Source organism: Melanotaenia boesemani, chromosome 9 (assembly GCF_017639745.1).
Source record: "Melanotaenia boesemani isolate fMelBoe1 chromosome 9, fMelBoe1.pri, whole genome shotgun sequence".
NCBI lineage: Eukaryota > Metazoa > Chordata > Actinopteri > Atheriniformes > Melanotaeniidae > Melanotaenia > Melanotaenia boesemani.
Genome location: NC_055690.1, coordinates 32,677,587 through 32,696,692, shown reverse-complemented (window position 1 = coordinate 32,696,692; position 19,106 = coordinate 32,677,587). Strand labels below are relative to the sequence as shown.

The window sequence follows — 19,106 nt, the reverse complement described above, 5'->3', positions numbered from 1 at the left end:
TTTGGCTTAGAACACCTGATGAACATGTGTGACTGTATCACTGAGTGTGGTCCTAAATTTCTTTAGATGTACCCGCAGGTTGGCGCGCAGACCATCTGCTACAAACAGCACCTTCATGTAGATCTGATGCTGCCTCCCCTGACTGGCCACCCAGGAGAACAGGATATGAACTTACACTTTATAGAAAGGAATCATACTCCCTGAAAAAATAAAAAGAGAGAAAATAAAATGGGTTCAGGGATGAATCTGGAAGGCACCCAAAGGTCTGTCAACAGTCAACACTAACTGACAGGAAAGTCCAGCAGTAAGAGCAACAGGAAGAGGAAACTCTCCCCCACAACATCCTGGATGGCCTGCGTATGTGTGACTGGATATTTTCAGATCCTACACAGGGTTTCTGAGTCTGTATTTGTGCTTTGCAGCTGGTATTGACATGGCAAAGTTTTAGTGTCTCATTAGTGACATAAAAGCATCTGCGTTCCAGTTTCCGTGGTTGGGAAAGTAATGTTCTACTGACAGACATTCACAGCTTGTTTTGAAAAGTAATTTGTTTGTGTGTCTGCTGCTTTGCTTATTTGTTTTTTGATGTCTCACCACATCAGATATCAGATATCAGCCTTTCACACCACTTTAGGCAATTCAGCCCTGCTGACTGGAGCTGCGATCATTCTCTCAACAGCCCAGCTCACACCACCTTGTTTTCAGAGCCCTGCAGAAGTCTTCATTCCCTTTCAAGTCTCACAGTCATCTAATGGTCAGAGTGTGTGCACCCAGACATCCTGAGTCACTCATGATGCGGGTTCCTTTCTGCGGGAAAGCTTGACCATGTGTGCTGTGCTTCATCATTCTTTGCTCATAAACAGCAGGAGCACAGCCTGCGATGTAAAATAAACTGGCCGCCACAACATATCAGTGCTACTGTTAAGTGCAGTGAAAACAACAACCTCACAGCCAGATGAAAGGGCTACAGAGCATACAACTACTCTGCTTATGTGCCACTGTCACTTTGATAGATAATCCCAGGGTTCTCTCTTGTTTTATTAGCTCAACATGTGGTCTAGCACGTTAGTACAGCTGTAGGATGTGGGATTGATGCAGAGCCCGTCACAAAGCAGATGCTACCTCCAGGTGAAGCTAGTAAATTAAAAGTGCTTTGTCTCACTGCAAATGAGCTGCTAGTGTTTCTTTTTTTATTTAAGCGAGAAATAAACACGAATGCATTATAATAAAAAAAAAAAGATGGCATCATGTTTGCAGTTTGATGGAAATTTTTGTAACTCTTGGATTCAATTGCTGGTCATAATGGGTGGCCACTGGTTATAAATATACTCAGGGTACTTCACTCTCTCTTTTCTCATGCCTACATAAAGCATGTAAGAACCTTTTCACCTCAAACATACACAGCCTCTTGATTCAGTGTCTATTTCACATCCTCCACTGTCTGCTTCGCCCTATCAGTCCAAATTCCCCCAATGAGTCTTTTTCTCCGAGGCACACAGGCATGGGTCTATTTGCTTGAATTTCTCATTTCCTGTTTGGAGTGTGTATCCGATCCCTTGTTCTTGTGCCCAGCGCACATCAAACACTCACACTGCTCAAAGTAAGAAAAAGAACCAGGGAGGAGGATACACACACACATGGGTGTGAATATATTTATATTTATATATATTTATATATATATAGAAACAATGGCTAAATTAGATTTAAATGTTGGAGTGATGTGTTTCAGGAGAGCTGGGATGACCATGTGATGTCACCAAATATACAGGAATATACAGGTTTTATAGTTAAAAATTAAGTGCACAACTAATACAGTATGGTCTAAGATGTCTAAATGAAAGCAGCCACAATATAAAATTTATTTGAAACACTGTATTTTGCCTGCTTGCACTTGACTATACTTGCCGATTTCAACAATAAACTTTAATAACTTTAAATTATTGATACATAAAGCATTGTTTATGAACAATACAGTAAAGTAAATGTGATTTTTATCTTGTGTGACATCAAAAATCCAAGGCTGCCATCTGTCATAACTTATTTCTTTTACATAATAATCTTCACTTGCGACGAGAAAGAAGGTAATGTCAGTATTTATTTGGGCAATCAAATGCTCTCTGCTGAAATATCTAAACATATTTTATGCAAAACGCATCAGATAAAATCCTGTTCTGTCCATTCTTCAACACACAGCTTCTCTCTGGCACCATCTCTGACTCATCATGACGCTAACCCTGATAATGCTGTTATTGCTCATAAACTTCTAATATACCATGAGATGGACCTGCAATAGAAAAATAATTGCTATTTCTGAACACCACTTTTATTCTTCTGCTTCATTTTGACATAACAGAATAGTCTGCTGGTAGAACCTAAATGCAGCTTCTACACACACACACACACACACACATTATATATATATATATATACATATATATATATATATATATATATATATATATATATATATATATATATATAGAAACAATGGCTAAATTAGATGTAAATGTTGGAGTGATGTGTTTCAGGAGAGCCGGGATGACCATGTGATGTTACCAAAACACAATGGAAAATGGAAAAAAAGGAGTGGAAAATGTAAAGTAGGTAATTATCGTCGTTTCTACAGGCCAAATAAGGAAACATTTGGGCCAAAAGCTGAGTTCATGCTGCAAGATGGTTTTGTACCCTTATCTAATTTTTAAGGAATGTGGGCTGCTTTCACTTCCCATTGCAGTTTATTTTTATTTATTGTAATTATCTGTTTAGTCGGTTATTTTCTCAATTTCCTTTAACAAGGCTGTGGTGCCAGTCAATCAGTAGGGGGTTGTTGGGTATTAAAAACTACTGCCTCCAGTCTGATTCACATTTCCATAGTAAAGAATAGATTCCATTAAGGCCGTGCGGGCTTCCCCTCAGGACAGGGAGATGTGGTTTTAGAGGCTAACAAAAATAGTTTTCTATTAATAAACATTATATAAGATCTATAATACAGTTTATTTGAAGACAAAGTTAAAAGCTTTTTTTTAATTTGTTTATTTTGGTAATGAAAATTACTTATTTTGTACTTGTGCCTAAAAAAAAAGATTCAAACTAATTCACAAAACACACTTTATGTGCCTTTTCACCTTTTTAAACTTTGCTTACATGAGGTTTGTAATATGGACTAATAAACATAATTTTGGGATAGCAAAACAAATATTTGAGCAAGTACTTATTAAAACCCCAACAAATAAATTTAAAGATTAAATATTTGAGTTTTCAATAGACTTCTTTAAATATACTAGAAAAGACTAAAGAGCAGCTACTATAACTGTATCAGGAGATTATAATACTGAAATCTGTCCTGCTTATGCGTCATAGGGCTGTAAACTGAATCTCATTAACTTATCAACTAACTTTTTTATTTAAAATCATTTATTTGATTTATGCTAGGCTTTTTTAGACTGTTTCATTCAAAATCATTTATTTATTTTACTCTGTTATTCAGTTGTTTGCTTTTGCTCCCCTCTCAGTAACCTGTTTCATCACTGTTAAGTGTCATTTTAAGCCCAAATTAAAGCAGCACTATTGACCTTTGGCAGATTTTAGCATTTTGGCACCCCCTAACGAAGATTAATTCAGCATCTGCCTTGCATCCTGTTTCTTTTCTGAGCTCTCGTCAGGCAGTAAACAGACAGTCTGATATTGACTTTTCCTTTGACATTTTATCCTCCAATAAGGTCCTGTTGCTGTTCTATGCTGATTCACTGGTGTGCGTTTAAAACACTACTGATATCCTGTTGCTAGCATGTGAGGCAGTGCTGCAAAGTGAAATGCTGCTGTAACCTGATGCCCCACACAGGGAAAAAAAATTGTAAAGTGCAGTTTCTAAACTTCAGAATGCTACAGGGCAACAACAGCTCCAGGAATGTACATAATGAATGTTAGTGTACCATCAAAACGAGTGAGACGCTCAGAGTTTTGGGGTCAGAAAGTTATATAGTGTTATTTTAAAGATCAAATATAGGTGTGTGTGTGTGTGTGCATCATATTTTATAGATCTGTAGTACCCACTGTGTGTTGTGTTTAATATTTTTATCTTCTCATCATTTATCAGACATGAGTGGTACTTTGTATTATCTAAATAATTTTGAGCTCAGTAAAGAGAATTGATTATTGCATTGTACTATATTGATTTAAAATGAGTCCTTAAACATAAAAAGAGAACAAAATAGAATATATATGGTTAAATTATACATTAAATATGAATTTTTTTTTATTTATAAAAGCATACCTCCTCACTATGGCATCAAGTGTGGCTGAGTTCATTGCAGGACCTGTAGGTAACAACCTTATTTTTTACTCAAAACAGCCTTACAAATAATCTAAACAGACGCTAAACAAAATATAAACACAAATGCTTTCTATGCACTCCTCTCCCCACCCTAACCACTTTGGTTACAAGTCCAAGAAACACAGAAACAGATGAGGTTTTAACATAGAAAAAGGTGAAGTAGCAGCAGATTTTTTTAAGCAGGTATGAAACACATCTCTTTTTCCACTTACTTGAAGTTTCCAACTCCTCACTCTCATGCAGCATGAATAATTTGAGTGAACATGCAGTGTGTCATTTTAGGATGTTTGATTACAAACTGGCTAAACTGATCAGTAGGATGTTTCACTGGGACCTGGGGGGGGCTAGACTTTGTAATGCTTCTTAATGCAAGCAATCACAACGATTTGTGAGTCAGAGGCTATTTAAAAGAAATGCCGGCTTACTGTTAGGCCAAATGTCTAAGCCATGCACATGCAGGAGGAAATAAGATGAGACAGTGGAGATCAGGAGGTTTTTTTTTTCACAATTTATCTTTTATTTGGCTTTGAGTCCACTGTCCTGCCTACCAAAACAAACACATGGTACAAATAAGTGCGACCCCCCACAAACTCCCTGAAGTCAAGCTCTCATTAGCGAGTTATTTAGACAGAGTGGAGCAGAGGAGATTGTTGCTATTTCAGCTTCTCCAAAATACTGGCAAAGTCTTACACAACGATTAAAGGGGGGAGTGAAAGAGTTAGACCACTATGGAAAGGTCTTATATGCTACAAGATAATAAATAGTAAAAGGTCTGGAATGAGCCTATGTAACCATATACTCCACACACTCTGAGACCTCATCATTCACTGGCTTGCAGCCCTGGAATGTCATTCACATTCCCCAGACCTTCATCTTTCTCTTTCTCTGGTTGCTCATATATCTCTGCACTCCTCCATTTGTGTTTGTTTTAACTTTCTCAGGACCCCTCCAACGCTCATGCATCGTACACCCATGAAGACAGCAATCCCGCCCACCTTCCACTCGGCAAGCCAGAGTTTCTCCACCACTCTCCCACACTGTCTCACCCACTCACTGTCTGCGTTTACTCTCTTGTGGGGTTGAGGCTGTAACGTCAGCTCGTTCTCAGTCAGTCTTGTTGTGTCACCCCCCCCCCCAAACAACCTTAACAGCTACTAGTAAAACCATCAAAAGGGTTAGAAGTGTTATGGCTCAGAAAAAGGGACCACTCACTGCAAATCTCACTGAGAGAAAGTAGACTGGGGTAATTATATACGGCAGGGGTCACTGTGACTCACTAAAGTTTTGGCCACTTACTCCTCATTGTGGGATATTCGTGAGTCATAGCAACAGACTGGACTGGGCTGTATCCTTTATGACATGTGCTTACGCTGAAAGTCTCTTACTCTGTTGAACTTCTGACCTTGAGTACCAAAACCCAAATACACTAAACCACAAACAAACAAAAAATGTCACTTTCTATCTAGTAAACAAGACAGATGCCCCTCTTCTGACACCACAGACCCATAAAGGACTGACAGCGTCGAGGCTCTGGGAAAGAAATTGTGTTTTATATTAGATGTGTTCCAGTTAAAGGTTGCGTGATGTTTTTGCTAACCACTTTTGAGAGGCCAGAGTGCGTCAGATGCCATGTGTGAGTTAGTAAAGTGGTTGGGTTGTGCACCTGTGTTGTGTCCCCTTGTTGCTTTTTATTTGTGGTTGTTGGAGGCCAACACTGACGGCAGGAAACTTCCACTTCAGCATTCTCAAACCTTGAGGGCATCTGAAGATGACCAAGAGGAAATGTGACTAAAGCTGTAATTTTGTGTAATAGAAACCAATATTTCAATTACGCAGGAGTCCTTCCTTAAGTTACAGAATTGAGACTGTTCTTAAAAGTCAGAGATAATTCCAGACATACCATAGGAAATTCCCCCACTTGGTCCATTTATTTAATCTTGATCACACACACACTTTATCCCCTTGAATTGTTTTCCTTGGTAAATTCACTTGAATGTAGTTCACTCTTATCAGCAGTCTTATTGGATGCCAACTGACCGAACCAGTTAAGCTGCTTAATTTCAAGGGTATTTCCAAAGACAGTATTAGTCAATAAAAAGCTTAAATACAGTTCAGGGTCTTTATCCCTGATGGTATATACTGACCCCTGCTGGCTAAAAAACCACGAAAGCTCATGTGGAAGTACATTAATTTGGTATGAAAATAACATTGTTAATGTTTCCACCTATACACACTTTACTGTTATTTAAATTAATGCAACACCAAAAATGGCTTATAATGACCCAAGAGGCATATAGTAAGATACTAAAAGTCTTGTACTACCTCTCATTCAAGCAGTTATGATTTACTTGTAAGTTTTAAATCAGTTTTGGCTTTCTAAAGGCATGTCCACTTTTCCTTGCTGCTTTTTCACTGCTTTTTTCAGTCCAGTCCTTCTATCAGACCTTTTTCAGGGAAATGTGCCATTTTAATTGTAAATCCACTTATATATATATATATATATACTGTGTATATATATATATATATATATCATAAATCCACTGATCTATAAATCGCTAAACAGAAAGAAGGCACCAAAGTGATGGACCGGATGTACTGACAAATAACAGACAACTAAGCACAAACTACTTTAAACTAGATCTTTCGGCAACTTGTTGCTAAAAGCTTGTCACAAACATTGTATGTTCTCCTTTATTTATTTTGTTAGTTTCATCTATGAAAAACGCCAAAGATAACACAGTTGGACAAATAGCATTTTTGCAGCAACATGGTCTTTCTCAAAAGTACTTTTAGCTGAAAAATTGGCATATCTCAGAGTGGTGTGCAGTGTTTTCTTAAACATTTGAGGAAACTGGACAAATAGGGGGAAAAGGAAGAAAATATGACACAGATATTAAACAAAAGAAGAAGTGTCAGGACTAAAAATCTATACAGAGCAGGTGAACAGTCTCTGAAAGAAATAGGAACATATCCAGCAAAGACCTGACATAGTACCTGAGAGATACATCTGGACCTTCAGTTGAGACATCCACTGAACAGTAGATGTCTCATCTGGACCTTGAGACATCTACTGTTCAGTATAGCTCATCAGAGGCGGTGTCAATTTAAGGGTGGCTGTTAAGAAACCATTTTAAGGAAGGAAATGGGGAGAACAGGCTGACGGATATCCAATCACTCAAGAACTGAATTGAAACTCAGTGGCAACATGCCTCCTGTAGTGACGAATCCTCCTCAGAGCTCAGACCCTAACATTATTTAAGTATTATATCATCTTGACACAGAACAGACAACATCCAAACAAGACCTTTGGAATGTTATACAAAAAGACTCTAGAACTATTCCTGAAGACTAAATAAAATGACAAGAAAGCACAGAGGAGCCAAGCTGTGTTGCAGGAAAAAAACTGTATAACTGTAACTGTAACTGTATAAGTCCTTACTAAATAGTTTTGTTTACTTGTCTGTGACTAAATTAAACTTCTTTTTTATCTTGAAGTCCCCAGACTTTTTTTTTCAAGATAATTTATTCGATCAATCCTGTTATCTGCTTTAAAGTAAACTTCAACATAGTTGAATAATAATTTGAGCAAATGTTTGAGCAAACAAATGTTTTGGGGAAAAACAGAGTTTGCGACATTTACGACATTACCGTCAATGGCGCACGTAACGGAAAACGGCAGAGAGGATAAGATGGCGGAGGGAGCTAATGATGCAGAGCTACTCAAGGAGAAGGCGAATAAGTACTTTAAAGGTAATTAATAGTACTTTTCAAGTCAGTGATCCTGTTTAGCTGTTTTAAACAGACATTTACATTATCATTAATTGATTGAGTGTCATAATTTTAAAGCAGCAAACCTCAGCCGGAACCGGTCTGAAATATTACGCAAAGCCATTGCCGTTCAAAGAGCATGCTAACTTACTCCATTCATTGGAATTATCGGCACCAAATTGAAACGGTTAGCCGCTGCTAGCTAGCGAGGCAGTAGCCAACCAGATACACGCGGATTTTATTAAACACACCGCCAGCCAATTAAGGTTTGACTTTTTCTGTCGGTTTATTGTATGGTTATCTGTTGTGTTTAGCATCATCCCATGTGTTTAAATTAAGCCGTAGTGTCAGTTTTTGAAAGGTGGTTCAAGTGAGGATATGGTACAGCTCCTAGAATTTTCTGTTTGTCAGCGGGTGTTTCGGAGCAGAGCCTGAAAAACTTTACCCATTTCACGATACCACCTGTACATTTTGATTGGGATGTGTTACATTGTTAATACAATGTGTTAATTAAAGAAGTCAAAACGAAGGAACGCCCGTCTTGGTCCCTGATTTATTTTATTTTTTAAATTATGACAGAGCCATCATTAACGGAAGTTGACACGCTGTAACACAAATGCACAAATTCTTTGTGAAATAGGTCCTATGGTCCTGGTGTTGAGTATACCCTTCCAAAGCTTTATACAATTTTGGAGCTGAGACACTTCTTTTTTAAAGGTGTTATGACCGATGCAAACACTCGACCATGAGGCTGAGGCTGTTGAGGTGGTTGCCAGAGTGCCTGATCAGAATACCGTAAACCAGACTAAATAGTCGGTTTTATGAATTCTACCACTTGCCGCATAATTACCCTGTAACTCATATGTTTAAATGCTTATTGGTGGTACTTAGTTTGAGTGCTGTTGTCAGTTAGCTCTAAACTATGCCAAAATGTGACACATGCTGAATAAGTTGTGATGGATCCTTAAATTCCATAGTCTGTTTCATAAGGCTCCAAAGATACAGCTTATACACGTGTTCATAAACGTATTCACTGTATCTGCCTCATCCTCGCCATATTGCACTTTTTCGTGGTTTATATTTGCCATAGGCATGGGGAAAGAAATGTGATTATAGCTACTTTTGGTGACATTGATGGACAGTTGTTATACTGCAATCATTGTAGCTACTTTAAAGCATTAACATTACCTTTAGTTAACAGTTAACTGTGATATAGTGGTGATCAGTTACTAAATTATCTTTTGTATATGGAGGTATTATATTACAAGATTTCTTTAGTTAAATTATGCCTCTTTTTGGAGGGCAGTTTAGTGGCATTAAAATTCAAACCCTTCTTTATTCTTTTGCTGAAGAATAAAAGTGGTGTTCAGAAATAGCAATTACTTTTCTACAGCAGGTCCATCTCATGGTATATTAGAGGTTTATGTGCAATAACAGCATTATCAGGGTTAGCGTCATGATGAGTCAGAGATGGTGCAAGGGAGAAGCTGTGTGTGTATCTGATGCGTTTTGCATAAAATATGTTTGGATATTTCAGCAGAGAGCATTTGATTGCCCAACTAAATACTGACATTACCTTCTTTCTCGTCGCAAATGAAGATTATTATGTAAAAGAAATAAGTTATGACAGATGGCAGCCTTGGATTTTTGATGTCACAAAAGATAAAAATCACATTTACTTTACTGTATTGTTCATAAACAATGCTTTATGTATCAATAATTTAAAGTTATTAAAGTTTATTGTTGAAATCGGCAAGTATAGTCAAGTGCAAGCAGGCAAAATACAGTGTTTCAAATAAATTTTATATTGTGGCTGCTTTCATTTAGACATCTTAGACCATACTGTATTAGTTGTGCATTTAATTTTTAACCATAAAACCTGTATATTGTGCACTGATCATTTTATTCCGTATCTAATCACATTGGAAATACTGCTTTGTTTTTTATGTCATGGTATTACATGTGGCATGTTGTTGACATTTTATTTACCGTTACATAAAATGCTATCTCCATTACTGTCTTTGAATGATCCATTAAATGGTTAAAATTGTTAATATACTTTAATTATTAATATGACAGAGAAAGCGGAGGACATTACCACCAGTAATGAACTATTCATTTCAGAAATGAGTCATTTTATGCCTTTTTTCTTCTTTCCCCCAGATAAAGACTATGAAAATGCTATCAAGTACTACACAGAGGCCGTGGAGCTCAATCCATCCAATGCCATCTACTACAGCAACCGAAGCCTGGCATACCTGCGCACAGAGTGCTATGGCTATGCCCTGGCGGATGCCACGAAGGCCCTGGAGATAGACAAAAATTATATAAAAGGATATTACCGCCGTGCCACCTCCAACATGGCGCTGGGCAAGTTTAAAGCTGCTCTTAAGGACTATGAAACAGTAAGAAATGTTGCATCACTAACTATTAGCAGCTTTGTTTTCTCTCAGCTGTCATGTAGTCAATATTTAATGTTGGAGCTTGATTTATACTGCATGCGCTTGTAGACTCCACCACAAATCACATTCACTTCTGCCGGAGATAATTTGCATGCTGTAATCATAAAATTAAGCTTCAGTACTTTCATTACATCTGTCTTCTTTGCTGTCTGTATATTGTGTCTACCTTAATGCAAGTTGATGATTTACAAATGTGTTCATGTCAAATCCTTTCCTTGTTCTGATAATAGGTAGTGAGGGTTCGCCCAAACGACAAGGATGCAAGGATGAAGTATCAGGAATGTAACAAGATTGTAAAACAGAAGGCCTTTGAAAGAGCCATAGCCAGTGATGAGACAAAAAAATCTGTTGTCGACTCTCTGGACATTGAAAGCATGAGTAAGTTTCCTCTGTTGTTACACAAATAAATACTCCAAAATAAGTAACTGTAATATCTCTTCATCAAATGTGCTAAATGTTAACACAACTGATGTTTTTTTTTCATTATATGTTGCAGTATAGTAGCGTATGGTAAAAGTATGTGGCGTGTCATGGGTAGTAGGCTTTTTGTTTTCCGTTAGAAGTTGCTGCATCCAGAAATAGATGGGACATTTTACTGATAGTCATTTATCTGAATTTCCAGGACTGACCACGGTGCAGATTAACAGATTTTCACTGTTAAAAAGACACATTTATTTTTACATTTTGCAGGCCGTAGCACATATCTCTGATCTTATAGTGGATGATGTGATGTTTTCACACCACAGGCCTGTGGTATTTGACATGCCCCTCCTCTGTCATATGGTTAAAATTCTCACTTCATTGCAACAGTTCTTCCACTGCTATCCAGTTGTCTGCGGCATTCAACTTAGTGATAAGTTGAACAGAATCCATGTGTCCTTACCTAGATGTTGAGACACTTCCCTCTCACTTTGAGTCAACAAATACTGTTGCTCCACTAAAAACAAAGGTTTCTAAGTTCAAATTTGAGCCCTGGTTAAACGACACTACACCTGCTGCCAGGCGCATATTTAGGAGAGTTGAGAGAAAGTGGAAGATGGATAAGTTACAGGTGTCTTTCCAGATGCTGACGGATAGCTGGCATCTTTATCAAAGAACTTTAAAATTTGCCAAGACAAAGCATTTCTCTGACATAATTGCCTCAGTCACAATCCTCGTGTCAATGGTGTTCTCAATGCCCCACAATCAGTTTGCAGCGAGGGCAATGTGTGAAAATTTCTTGATCTTTTTTTAATTAACAAGTTTGCTACCATGTTAATCCTCCTTCCTATGACCTCTCCTTTCCTTTCACATTCTTGGCTGTTTTTAACCAGTTTGAGCCTGTTAGTCTTCCTTTACTGGAAAAGATAATTACTCAGATGAAGCCTACTGGATCTCCAAATGATCCACTTCCACCTCGCCTTTTTGAAAAGGTTTTTTCTACCATGTCACCAACAGGGTCAATATTTTAAATGGCAGCCTTGCAAACGGGGTTGTGCTGGCAAGTTCTAAGCATGCAGTAGTGACACCAATTATTAAGAAGCCTGGTCTAGATAAATCTGTATTGTCAAACTTTAGGGCAACATCTAACCTCCTTTTTGTTTGTAAATGTCTTCATGGCCTTGCCCCATAGTATCTGTCCGATCTGCTCCAGCCTTATGCCCCCTCCTGTGCCCTCAGGTTAGTTGTCTCTAAGTCCAGGATGAAACTCGGAGGGGACTGCGTTTTCAGTCACCGGCCCAAAACTGTGGAACGAGCTACCGTCGAATGTTAAGACAGGCCGATTTTTTTTCCCTATTTTTAAGTCCCTTCTTAAAACACATTATTCCTCATTAGCTTTTAACTCATCCTGAGTTGCTGGCTTTAATTTAATAATTTTTTATTATCCATTTGCCTTGCTAGAAAGCTCCACTTAGATTGTACAAAAAAGGCATCAATGATATTAAAAATGTTGGGTTTTTTTTTTTAAAAAAAGGCAATGCCACCAGCCCCATATGCAGCTAGTAAAACAGACATTTGGGTACCATGTTAGTGGTATATGAATGCACTGTAAAGATTCATTTGTATTGCAGCGATTGAGGATGACTACGTGGGCCCCAAACTTGAAGATGGAAAGGTCACATTGCAGTTTATGAAAGACATGATGGACTGGTTCAAAGATCAAAAGAAACTGCACAGAAAGTGCGCCTATCAGGTAAATGTGCATGTTCATATGTAGGTGTACACTCTGTACTTTCTCACAACCATAATTAATCCTCACTGTACCTTTTCAGATTTTGGTACAAGTTAAAGACGTTCTATCAAAACTACCAAGTCTTGTTGACGTTGCACTGAAGGAGGTAAGAATTCTGAGATTTATGTACATGAAACACTCTTTTTTTTTTTTTTCTTACAAAGTTGTTGTTTTAACTCTATTTATGGTTTTTATATTACACTCTACCACAGACAGAAAAATTAACTATTTGTGGTGACACCCACGGGCAGTACTACGATCTCCTCAACATCTTCAAGTTGAATGGGTTACCCTCAGAAACTAACCCTTATGTATCCTTTCTGTTTCAAACAGCTGTACGTCACATTTATTTATACTTGTGTTTTGAGCTGTCACTCCAGGTTTTTGCTATTCTGGTCTAAAATGACAAAAGCTAAATGCGTCAAACCCAGAACTTGTGCGTCATTGTGCTTAACCACAGCATTTAGCTGTTCAATGGGGACTTTGTGGATCGTGGCTCTTTCTCTGTTGAGGTCATTCTTACCCTCTTTGGCTTCAAGCTGCTCTACCCCAGTGACTTCCACTTGCTTAGAGGTGAAAGCACTCAGTGTGTCTGTGTGTGGGTCTCTGAATTTGTGTGTAGTAGCTGTTATAACATGTGAAATCATATGCTAATTACATGTTTGTCAGAGCTTAACACTGAAGTCATTCACATCAGACTTTGAGTTCACTTTTAGTTTAGCTTTTACCGGTAAACTACATACTTCTTCTAATTAAAGTATTTAAATAGGACTTTGTTTTATAAAATAACAAAGTTTATACGTCCAGGTAACCACGAGACGGACAACATGAACCAGATGTATGGATTTGAAGGGGAGGTCAAAGCCAAGTACACCGCCCAGATGTTTCAGCTTTTCAGTGAGGTCTTCCAGTGGCTTCCACTTGCACAGTGTATCAACAGCAAAGTGTTGGTAAGATTTGACGTTTTATGAGCAATAAAATTAGCGACAGTGTGTTGGAATATAATATATCTAATTAGTAAAGGCCCATTATCTATATCTGATACTGCTGATGTTGTTAGCGAGTATTCTCAGCCTTTTTTTGCACTAAGGTTTGATATTATTTACAGTTAAACTCAGAATTGTCATGCCTACTCCTCCTCCTCTGGTGCGTTCAACATCACCAGCCAACTGATCACCTGTTCAGCCTGACAACAATCTTCAATCAGACTTTTACATAGTACTTTGTATAATATTTTGTAACTCAGTGATTTACAGAAATGACAGAAAAAGAAATCATCTGATTTTAACCCTCAGTATAAAACGTAACTGAGGAGAATTTATCAGTGTGGAAAAATGGTAGATGAGGTAAATAAAATAAATAAAGAAAACAAAACAAACTTAATGTGGAAAAAAAACACAGACAAAATAAATAAAAATAAATCTAAAATATCACAAATACAATAAATAAATTTTTTAAAAAGCCTGACAGAAATTTATTTTGAGGCTAACAGGAAGCTGATGTAGGGAAATTGAATCCTATGTCGTGTGTGTTCACGTCATTCTCCATCTCAGGTTATGCACGGGGGACTTTTCAGTGAAGATGGCGTCACATTGGAGGACCTCAGAAAGATTGATAGGAATAGACAACCTCCAGACTCAGGTGGGGCTTTAGATTCACCATCTTTACAAAACCCATAACAGAAATCACGTCTAGAAATGGACTTGTCAACACCTGCTGCTGCTCATCCACAGGTCCCATGTGTGACCTTCTCTGGTCAGATCCACAGCCTCAGGTCAGTTCCCCACACACTGGAATGAGTGTACAGTTGTCTTCTGCTGTGAATAAATGATCATTTTTTCCTCATCCCCTCTATCTGTTATAGAACGGCCGGTCGATAAGCAAGCGAGGGGTGAGTTGTCAGTTCGGGCCGGATGTTACAGAGCGCTTCCTGGAACAAAATAAGCTGGACTACATTGTGCGTAGTCATGAGGTGAAAGCAGAGGGTTATGAGGTCACCCACTCAGGAAAGTGCATCACCGTGTTCTCAGCACCCAACTACTGGTATGTTATGGTGCCTAACTCAGCCACAGAGTCCAGCTGATGTTTGAGCCGTTCATTAGCATGTTTTATCACAGGTAAAGTTGATTTCTGACTCGAATGTGAATCCAAAATGTTTGGTTGCAGCTGAATCTCCCGGCACTACGATAAAAGATTGAAGAATTGTCTCTGCTGGTTGCTGTCCCTAGCAGTAGCTGCATTTACATGGAGCGTTCTGAATCGGATCAAACGTCCAGTCAGATTCAAATGCACCATGTAAACACTTTAGTTTATCCAGTCAGCCTTGATCGAGAGAGGTGGATTAAAACTTTTCACCAAAATTTTTGCTGTCTCAGCATTGTGGTGGAAACGGGGCCTGTAAGAGTTCAGGATTATTGAGCATGTTGACAGTCAACACATACATATATATATAGATATATCTATATATATATATATATATATATATATATATATATATATATATATATATATATATATATCCCTTGGAGGAGTAAACATTGCAGAAATTAAGCAGATGGAACAGTAGTTACGTTTACATCGAGCACTTTAATCCGATCAAACGTCCACTCAGAATAAAAATCTGTCATGTAAACATGAATTTTCAATCCGATCAAAAGAGGTGGTTTAAAGCTTTTCACGATGGGATCAGCAGGAAAAAATAACCATTTAAACACTCGTTCCGATTGTTTTGGATTTCTTGAACTGCTTGGTTATGTGTTGCAGCATTTCAGGGAAGACTTAAAACTCAGTGGCAGCAAAACAGACTGAGACTGTGGCGGATACGTTTTTATTAGAAGAAGAAAGAGTTCAAGATTATTAAGAATTTAGACGATCAAAAGGTTAAAATAAGCAAAAGAAAAACTTCTTCTTCCGCACTAACAGCACTACACATGTCAAAAACATTATGATCGTATTAAATCTGTTCATCATGGAAATACAACTGATCAGGTCACTTTATGTAGTGTCCATGTAAACGTGTCAGCTGGAATCTCTGATCAGATTGATTTTTAATCGAATAAATTAAATTTTTGTCCATGCAAACGTAGCTACTGATAACTCTTATTTCTAACAGAGGTCCCACCCAGAAGATTCAGCTCACCAGCAAGCGACATTGGTCCACATTGTAGTCACAAATTAATTTTACTTAAATTAGTTTTTGCAGTGTTTTATAGTTTTCTCTTTAAACTTTTTTTTTTGCAGTCATGCAATTATCTCAGTTTTACCAAAGCTGCACATTTTGACTGTGTCTTGTTTCCTCCAGTGATCAGATGGGAAACAAAGGAGCATATATCCACCTCAGGGGATCCGACCTCAAGCCAGAATTTCACCAGTTCACTGCTGTGGTCAGCATTGTTTACTCTATTGTACATTATATACACTACTCCCAAAAAGATGGGGATAATTGTCATTTTAATATGATTTCAGAATGAACTAAAAATGCACTGTAACCTTTATGGATAGGCTTAATTTGACTTTTTTTAACTTTTGAATATGCATTCACAACTGTTTAAGTAATTTTGCTCTTGCTGTTCACTAACAAGATTAACCACAATAAAAACAAACAAACAAAAAGAAGCATCTGAACCATGAACGGAGCACTAAATGTTCTGGTTCAATAACAACTTGTATTTAAACAGTCCTCTTCATCATGTTCACATTTTAACATCATCAGACCAAGACAACCCCTAACACATGACAAGTTAGAGACATTAATGTTTCATGTTGTGCAGCTTTTGTTTCAGAAAATGGTTTAAGATGAAGAAATTACCGTCAAATGAATCTCCGTAAATGTCCTACATTCATGATATATGAAATACCAGTGGAGCATCAGCTTGTTACATTTTTTTGTAAATTTCACCTAAAAGTTGAAAATCTCTTAACTTTTTGTGAGTAGTTATGTGGTAATTTGTTTTTCTCACTATTAGATATAGTATATTTATGTCTTTAATCGATTACATGTAGTAAAAATGCCTTTAAAAGTTTTAAGGTTCTGATTTTGACATGTACATTCATGTAGTGTTACAGCGACATCAGCTGGGTTTCAGATGCAAACATCTCCTTTGTCCTTTACTGAAGCTCTGTAGGGATGCATTATAATTACATTTACTGAAGCTTCTGTAGGGATGCATTATAATTACATTTACTGAAGCTTCTGTAGGGATGCATTATAATTACATTTACTGAAGCTTCTGTAGGGATGCATTATAATTACATTTACTGAAGCTTCTGTAGGGATGCATTATAATTATATTTACTGAAGCTTCTGTAGGGATGCATTATAATTACATTTACTGAAGCTTCTGTAGGGATGCATTATAATTACATTTACTGAAGCTTCTGTAGGGATGCATTATAATTACATTACATAGCACTTTATAATAAGCAGATGAGAACAGGATCATTAGCAGGATGTCAGCTTTGTCTTTTGCATCCCAGCTGTTTTAAAAAGCTTGTTGAAACTGTATCTAATTGTCTTCTCAACTCACCTTTTACAGCCTCATCCGAATGTCAAGCCCATGGCGTATGCTAACACGCTAATGCAGTTGGGGATGATGTAGAGGCCGCACGATATTTGAAATCTGTCTGTGACACTGATGACCTCCCGTCGGACCCGAACCATCCCCGCCACCTCATTCCCTCCAGTGCTCGGACATGCTGTTTTTCATGCTTAGCCTAAGAGATCCCATTCCCCAACAAACTGGAGCTAGTTGTAAGCAGAAAATTTGTGGTGTAGTTCTGATAGGGAGACATCACTTAAACCAGTCCAGTCCAGAACTGGTAATATTCTTTCACATTATTGGTTAAAACTGGAAAAATTCATGCTTCCGTCGTCCATTTGCCTGTTTGCGTGTTGCATTACTGGGTAAAGAAACCAACCCTGAGAATTACAGATGAGCCTCCTTTGAGCTACTTGTCCTTTTAAAGTATTTGATATCCTCAGCAGATGTCTTCAAATAGCTGGTATGTACCAAAGATCTGTAATGAAAATGATTGTTCAGTTTTAGCAAGAGCTTCTTGTGACTGAAACCTAGCATTGTAATGTTGGCCTGCATACATAGTTAAGCAGTTTGTAAACTGGTTCAAGAGCAACATGTTTCAGTGTTTCTCAAACCGAGCATCAGTATATCAGCTCACTTTTCATTCAGCAGGAATTCAAAATCTGATTATGATGTAATTAAAAAAAAAAAAAAAAAAAAAAAAAAAAGGGTTCTCTGGGTACACTCATAAAGGTGCTGTTTGCCATTAGTGATGTATTTAACTGGTAACCTTTATTTTGCACTGCTGCACTGCTTCCTGTTGGGGAAGGTACTGTTGCGCTCCATATTCTCATCCTTGATAGTCATTGTGCCACTCACTTGGCAGCTCCCGCACAGTCCATTCCTCAAATTAGCTTTGGTGTACAGCAACACTGATGGCACTCTAGGCTTCAATACATGTTCAATTATCAGTGACTTGTTAACCCCATATGTGAATTTCTTCATCACACAACTGTCCAGAAAACAATCCTGTCTTGAAACGCACAGCTGCATTGTCCAAATGGCCCTCAACTTTTTAGATAAATACACTGAGGTGTATGTATATATATACTGTATCATTTAAAGATTCTGTGTAATGTTTGGAGAAAATTATTGAATAAAAAAATAAAACTAGTCCAGTGATTTTAGAAACAAGCTTGTATCTTCATTTATTATGAAACAAATGATGTTACAATTTACTGAGATTTACAATTTACTTTGTTTCACAATTAGGTCTCAGTTTCTGGTTTGAGGCCTCCGATTCACCAACACAGGCTGTCATGAGCACAAAGCACTTCCTTCTAGTTTTACTGTTTAGAGGAATTATTTTAAAGCTGTCCTTTCCATGATGCATTTTTCAAACCTTTTATTTTTAAACGTATTTAATTGAATTAACGACTATATTTGGTATTCAGCTTATATATATATATATATATATATATATATATATATATATATATATATATATATATATATATATATAAATAAATAAACGGAACACAAAGCTTCACATTCAACTTTATGCAGCCACACTGCATTTTCAGCAGGAAACATGTTTTTTATTAGCTTTATAGTTGAACAAATTTGGTAGAAAGTTTTTTTTTCCAGTCTAAAAATTAATGTTCATGTTAAACATTTACCTTAAACTTACATAGCAAAGATAAATTTATAACAAAAGATCTACTAATTTGTTCTTCTAATTTAGTTGAAATTTAGAGAATTGGCAATTTAGTTCTGAATTTTACCAGTATTTTAGATAATCTTTAATTAGGTGG

At 37.3% G+C, this 19,106-nt stretch overlaps 1 protein-coding gene across 1 annotated transcript; it reads left to right on the top strand.

Moving 5' to 3' along the window:
• Window positions 1–7,986: 7,986 nt before the first annotated feature.
• Window positions 7,987–18,020, top strand: ppp5c (protein phosphatase 5, catalytic subunit). The gene is made up of 13 exons (XM_041995365.1): window positions 7,987–8,083; window positions 10,265–10,506; window positions 10,794–10,941; window positions 12,615–12,736; window positions 12,816–12,881; window positions 12,988–13,086; window positions 13,243–13,348; window positions 13,583–13,725; window positions 14,329–14,416; window positions 14,509–14,549; window positions 14,640–14,818; window positions 16,077–16,158; window positions 17,311–18,020. Exons 1-13 carry the CDS (start codon window positions 7,987–7,989, stop codon window positions 17,371–17,373), a joined length of 1,476 nt encoding a protein of 491 aa, XP_041851299.1. The 3' UTR covers window positions 17,374–18,020.
• The last annotated feature ends 1,086 nt before the right edge of the window (window positions 18,021–19,106 follow it).

Coding starts and splice junctions, on each gene's coding strand:
- ppp5c (XM_041995365.1), top strand. CDS start 7,987: ATGGCGCACGTAACGGAAAACGGCAGAGAGGATAAGATGGCGGAGGGA. Junction 10,507..10,793: donor CTCTTAAGGACTATGAAACA/GTAAGAAATGTT, acceptor TTCTGATAATAG/GTAGTGAGGGTTCGCCCAAA. Junction 12,737..12,815: donor ACAGAAAGTGCGCCTATCAG/GTAAATGTGCAT, acceptor GTACCTTTTCAG/ATTTTGGTACAAGTTAAAGA.